General features: G+C 36.0%; 1 protein-coding gene across 1 annotated transcript; it reads left to right on the forward strand.

The window, feature by feature from the left end:
* The first annotated feature begins 722 nt into the window (after positions 1-722).
* LOC111395030 (coiled-coil domain-containing protein SCD2-like) lies at positions 723-6,372 on the forward strand. The gene is made up of 11 exons (XM_023021054.1): positions 723-1,515; positions 1,778-1,856; positions 2,166-2,207; positions 2,345-2,407; positions 2,645-2,694; positions 2,793-2,820; positions 3,102-3,176; positions 3,345-3,455; positions 3,541-3,601; positions 4,761-4,907; positions 6,200-6,372. Exons 1-11 carry the CDS (start codon positions 1,070-1,072, stop codon positions 6,370-6,372), a joined length of 1,275 nt encoding a protein of 424 aa, XP_022876822.1. The 5' UTR covers positions 723-1,069.
* Positions 6,373-6,683: the final 311 nt, after the last annotated feature.

Genomic DNA, 6,683 nt, shown 5'->3' on the forward strand with positions numbered 1-6,683 from the left:
GATGACCTTATGTATGACTATAGCCCTCCAATTCCGTCAGCTGGAATAGGACTTGCAGGTGGACGGCCAACTAGACACCGTTCTCCAATGGTAAGAAGCTTGACATGCATGTCTTCATACACAGCCTGATATCACATCCGTTCTACACTTTATCTGCATTTCACCTGCTGTTGCATTTTTAGGAGAAATCCTGATGTCAAGTGAATATTGACATTTAAAGATATTATTTCTACATTCATATCCAATGCCATTTATGCAAATGTAACCTAGATCACTCTAAATATTTTCCACATTGAGTATAATAACTGGTTGTTTAGGCGATATGTTAGAGCATGGGTGTAGTAATAATCATCCAGACTTCATCAATGAAGTAGAAAAAAAAATCATATTTGACGGCATTGATATTTGAATAGTGTTGAATGCCAATGGTAAGAAGCTTGACATGCATGTCTTCATACACAGCCTGATATCACATCCGTTCTACACTTTATCTGCATTTCACCTGCTGTTGCATTTTTAGGAGAAATCCTGATGTCAAGTGAATATCGACATTTAAAGATATTATTTCTACATTCATATCCAATGCCATTTATGCAAATGTAACCTAGATCACTCTAAATATTTTCCACATTGAGTATAATAATTGGTTGTTTAGGCGATATGTTAGAGCATGGTTGTAGTAATAATCATCCAGACTTCATCAATGAAGTAGAAAAAAAAATCATATTTGACGGCATTGATATTTGAATAGTGTTGAATTCCTGGGAATAAGTAAAATTTACCATGATTGTTTACATGTTAAGTTCTCTCTGTATTTTATAGGATTAGTTTCCGTCACTTAAGTGTTATTGTTCCCTTTCAGTACTGATGTTGAAGCTATTCTGTCATTTTTTAGTCAGTCCGTACCTCTGTAGAAAAAACACCATCTTCTCGTTCAACACCAGGTGCAAGAACATACGCAACTGTCAACTCTCTGGAACAGCAGCCTTCATCAGTTCGTACCTTAGTTGAACAACCAACATCTGCTCATTCAACATCAGGTGCAAGAACATCTGCAACTATCAACTCTATGGAACAGCAGCCTTTATCAGTTTGTACCTCAGTTGAACAGCCATCATCTGCTCGTTCAATATCAGGTGCAAGAACATTTGCAACTATCAACTCTGTGGAACAGCAACCGTCATCAGCTCGTTCACTCTCACTTCTTCAATCATCTCAAAACAAGTCTGCAGAACAACTTTCATCTGCCTACTCTTCTGTGGCTGGTCATTCATCTGAACCCACAGACTCAGTTGAAGAAGCACAGCCACCATCTGCTCGCTCTTATATCGGAAGATCATCTTCTAGTGTCAACCTTGCGGAACAACCTCCATCTGCTCGTTCTGTGGCCAGCATCCGTCCAAATTCAGGGGGCAAGACTATTTTCATGGTACCTCCAAGTGTACCTCTTTCAGTCAAGCCAGCAGTATCTGGAATTCCAACAGAGACTCAACCTGATAAAATTAGAGACAAAAGGTACATTGAAGCATTAGACTCTGTAGTACTGTCTCAGGGATCAGTTTTACTTCTCAATTTGCAATCTACTTTATGATTCTCTTATGCCTAAACCTTGAAAAAGTTTGATATGGATTGTCTTTCTATGCGTCCATCTTATAATGTCAAAATCCTTTTCTATTTGACCTTCGGCAAGAGCACATGGTAAAATACCTTTGTTTTTCTCTCGGTTGATTGACAATTGAAAACATGAAAAACTTATACTAAATCTGTCACTTTGCAGGTTATCTTTAGATTTTGGGACTTTTAAATATAGAGAAACTGGTGACCAGCAGCTATCTTCTTCTGCTCTACAAGATGAGGTAGGATTGTGCATCAAACTAATTTTCTCCTACTCAACTTCATTTGCAGTTCTTCTTTTCTAATATAAAACTAATTTTTGGAGTACTTACTTGCCTATTCTTTTATACTTTATATCAATACATTTTTTATAAAACTATTTTGCAAAAATTTGTACATAATTATGCACACACGTAAAATTTTGCTTCATAAGTTATAGTCAGAGAGATTGTTGTATATCATATATGTTTTCCATTTCAGCAACACTAGCAAGAAATCTTTTCACCTCATTTTATAATTATATTACTGACACGAGGTCCCCAAAATTACAGCTTGATATGCTTCAAGAAGAAAATGAAAGTTTACTGGAAAAGGTGATTCCATCTAGATGCTTACTTACGAATGAATTATGTGTTTATTCTGTATTGCAACTTTTGTTTCATCAAAAAGATATGTTTTGGTAGTCAAATTGCTACACTGGTTAGCATCTCAATACACACATACTTTTCAGCTTCGAATTGCAGAAGAAAGGTGTGAGGAGGCAGAAGCACGGACTAGGCAACTCGAGAAACAAGTGAGAATGCTAAATTCTTGATGTGGTAGTTGCAGTATTTCTGTTTTTCTTCTGAGCGTACACTTCCCAGATTTTAATTGACGAGAGACATTAAGGTTTCTAATTTTTTATAACAAAAGAAATTAGTCTCTTAAAACTACGTGGTAACTGTACTTTTTCCTTTCCATTTAGCCACATTCTTATTGGCTACATTTCTTTGACTATGATTTAACAAATGTTGCTTGGTCTTATTGTAAGATCGCAAGTCTAGGAGACGGTGTATCTTTAGAAGCTCGTCTTTTGAGCAGGCAAGGGATGAACTTTGAAATGCTTTTTCTAGATACAGTAGATTCTCTAGCTAATTTAATCCCATTTATCTTTAATTTCTATATTATAAACTCTGCAGGAAAGAAGCAGACCTTCAGAAAAGGGAGGTATGTATGAGATGGAATGCTATTATTTTCCAGTGATTCAGGTCCTGTATGCATATAGATTGAACATTACTTTGAGGAAGGTTAAAATTGTCATAAGGCAATCTGAAGTTAGAAAGCTTGACAGTTTTGTAAACTTCGGTCATCTTATTTATTCTTTAATCTGAGCATGTTATGTTTAACAAGTCAGTTTGTGTGTTTTTGTTCTATTAGGCAATACACTACTTTGCTAATCTAAAGGAATGCAGTCTAAGTCTGTAACTGGGATGCCTTTGACATGGCAGGCTGCTCTTAAAGTTGCAACAGAAACCTATGGTGGAGCAGGCGAGGAGCTTGCAGCCCTTCGAATGGAAGCCGAGGTACTCAGAAACCCTACCTTACGTGTTTTTGTAGTTGTCGTAATTTTTTCTTTGGTCTTTACCTTCCATGTCACTATTTATTGTTAAATTCTTTCCGTTAGTTTTGAGATTCATAATAAATTACAAAATATTGGTGCACTGTAATTTAATTATTGTAACTTTAATCAGACTGCCAGGGATGAAGCTACATCAGCTTTGGAGCTGCTTCATGATGTTGAGTGTGAAGTTAAATCACTACGCACAGTCACTAAAAGAGTAATCTTGACTAAAGAAGAGATGGTATGTACCAATTAAAATATCACATGGCTACTACACCTTGCATTCTATATGACATACTTATGTGATTCACAGTTTATAACTGTAGGAAGAGGTTGTTCTCAAGAGGTGTTGGCTTGCTCGATACTGGAATTTGTGTGTTCACTATGGTAATTTTACTTAACCAGCTAAATTTAGAGCACATATTATTAGCATTGATGTCCATTTAGTCATTTTTGTGTTCTCCTTAATGTGCGTAATGAGTTAAGTGAATGAAAATTATAATGATGGAGCACAAGATGATATTAACATGAGAGAGAGATGAATATTGGTCAAAATGAGGACAGGGAAATGTAGATTCTGCAGAAGTTATCAAGAGGGAAGAGCTGAATAGATAAACAAAATTTGAAATTTGTTGCTGGTTTTAAGTCTTTTAAATTCACTAATTGATTTGCTTATAAAATAAAGTTCCAAGGGCTTCTAAATATACTTAAGAGAATATCACTATCAAGCACGTGCTAAGCTATTTTATAGAATGAGGAAGATGGGGAAGGGAAAACTCTAGTAATGGCTGGTCAGTATAAACATCCAATCTCTACTACCAAAGTCATCCCCCTAACTATTTCAGCCACGTGGAACAGGAGCAGCAACTGCCCTTTTACTTGAAGGGTTTTATGTTATCATTTTTTATCTTTCAAATATACAACAGTAAATAGTCCTTTCTTCCTCGATGATTCATGAACTTCATATATTCTGTAGAATTATTGTGTCTTATAAAGATAAGCTGTCTTATCTTTCCTCATCTAAGTTGAAGGTTCTATTACTATTACTCTCATATTCAATAGCATTTTACAAATTTATGCAATGTCTCTTATCTCGAAGTGTAAAAAACTATAGTTTAACTTCATCACTTGATCATAGAGTAATGTGTCATTCAAGTGGCTGAAATTATTAGAACAAGTATTGACTGTTGTGTTTTATTAAATGACATGGGAAGAGAGTTTGTTGTCTGGAATATCCCTAACTTGGAGATAAAGCCTTCTTGAGAGGGTCTAATGCTTCTTAAATATCATACAGAACCATCTTTTGGTATCTTGACTAAAAAAATTGTGGAATCTAGCTCTTTGACGCTATAAAATTTGCTATTAGAGTACCAAGCTTCCTTGTAATTTGCTCTTTATCGTTTTTCCTCCAATGTACTTCTGTTTTTCTCTCTTTTCATTTCCTTAGGCTGTGGCCTGGGGTGGCTGTTGTAGCAAACAATAAAGGATGGGACACCTTGACTTTCACATGGAGTTTTTAAGAATTTCAATTTGCAATACATTGCAGGTGTTCATGCAGAGATAGCTGGTGCAAAATACGAATACTGGTCATCCTTTTGTCCCCTTCCGACTGAAGTGATATTGGCTGCTGGACAGAAAGCGAAAAACGAAAACTCAATTGGTAAGATGCTGTCTGCTCTGTTTTGTCTGGATAGTAGTTCAATCTATTGAATGAGGTTTTAAAAAGAATTGGAATGGAAACTCCAAATAGTAAAGCTTAATTTTCTTCAAAAAGAAAAAAGAAAAAGAGTTGAGATTTTCTGAAGTTATTCTTTTTTACCCCTTACCTGTGTTACCTTTTGCATGGGTTTGATCCCTAAATGTATGGACTTAGTTACGAATTCAGTAAATATGTAAATTGAGTCCTAATAAAAACTCCAATATTCTGTAGAGTCCAAGCTCAGACAATATTTTCTTCGGTTGAAAATATCCTTTCCTGGAATTTTTCCTTTCTTGCCCATTTTAACTGAACACAAGCATAAATTACCCAAAAAAAGGTTATTTGTGAGTGCTGAAGTGTTGAAATCCTGGTTATGTGGCAATATGCCGCCTTCCCAAATTAGCATTATCAATTTAGGAAAGTTATAATAATTGTAATTAGGAAAGATTTTTTGGGAGATTATTGCATTGATTTAGGAATATTGTTTTTTCTTTTTAACCTCTTTTGTACACTAATAAAGGATGTAATAAGGGTGTAATTATTCATTGAAGAAAGGAGAATTTCCCTAGAATTCACATGGTATCAGAGCAGGCCATGTAAAAGTCTAATGACTGACATCGTCGACATCAATAAGGACTAAATGACTTCTGAATCTCGAGACGGTGAAACTGAAGCCATTCCCAGAATGGGTTTGGGAGGGGGGAACTGACAATTCATCCTTCCAACTTACCGTAAAGAAGTTAAACAAAAAAAAATTCAAGGAATGGGCTCAATCGATCAAACTTGTGATCGGGAAAAGGTAAATTGAGGTACATGACATGCAGAAACCTGCCTTGATTGATGTTACCCGTTTACAATGTTAGAAATCAGAAAACTCCCTATGCGCACTTTATTGGAAGAAATCAAAGAGTGAAAGGGTGTCTGAATTTCTGGCCAGACTCTATCATGAATTAGATGATGTAAGAGGGAGGATCCTAGGGGTGGTGACGGTTACCATCGATGAGGGAAGTATTTTTAGAGATTCGCCGAGAAGAAAATCAGAGGCTTGTGTGATGCTGAACAGTGAAAAAATTGCCTTTGGAAAATAAGGAACGTCTGGGTTGAAATGAAAAGGCCTACGTCTCTTAACATTTGGCCGGAACCGGGTGAGAAGAAATATGAAATGGGTCGGGAAATTTGGCGCTTAATTTAGAAATTGGACTAGCAGCCTTATTCAATAATGGGCCTAGCAATTTTAATACTAGTCCTAGTGGTATAGGCTCATATTTGAAAAATGCAATAAATAGACCAAGCACAAGATAACAAAAGATACTTGCTGAGATTTGCATGGAAAATAGACCAGACACAAGACAACAAAAGGGGCGACCTTGATGAGAACATAACCATCAACCAGGCACAAGAAAGATACTTGCTGAGATTTGCATGGAAAGTCAACCAATTGGAAATCAAGACAGAATAATAGAAATCAAGACCAAGCTTCGATTGACCGTCAAACTACAAATTCCACCTCAAGCGGTACTTTCAATCCAAAACAGGTAGAGCAACTCTACAAAATTTTCTCGAGTCTTCAAACATTCAATCAAACTTCCCAAGTTGGTCCTTCGAGCTCACTAGCTTATAGAGGTAATTTTCTAAGGGCCTTAAATGCTACCTCCAAACTTAAAATCCTTTGGATAATTGCTCAGGAGCTTCAGATCACATGACGGGCTCTTACAATCTATTATCTTCATATACAACTGAAAACGGAATTGGAATATTGAAATTTTATTC

The sequence above is a fragment of the Olea europaea genome, chromosome 6 (genome assembly GCF_002742605.1).
Source record: "Olea europaea var. sylvestris chromosome 6, O_europaea_v1, whole genome shotgun sequence".
NCBI classification, from domain to species: domain Eukaryota; kingdom Viridiplantae; phylum Streptophyta; class Magnoliopsida; order Lamiales; family Oleaceae; genus Olea; species Olea europaea.

Excerpts from the sequence above, each read along its gene's own strand:
- LOC111395030 (XM_023021054.1), top strand. The coding sequence starts at position 1,070 with ATGGAACAGCAGCCTTTATCAGTTTGTACCTCAGTTGAACAGCCATCA. Across the intron at positions 2,408-2,644 it reads CTAGGCAACTCGAGAAACAA|ATCGCAAGTCTAGGAGACGG; the intron begins GTGAGAATGCTA and ends TCTTATTGTAAG. Across the intron at positions 3,177-3,344 it reads CCCTTCGAATGGAAGCCGAG|ACTGCCAGGGATGAAGCTAC; the intron begins GTACTCAGAAAC and ends AACTTTAATCAG.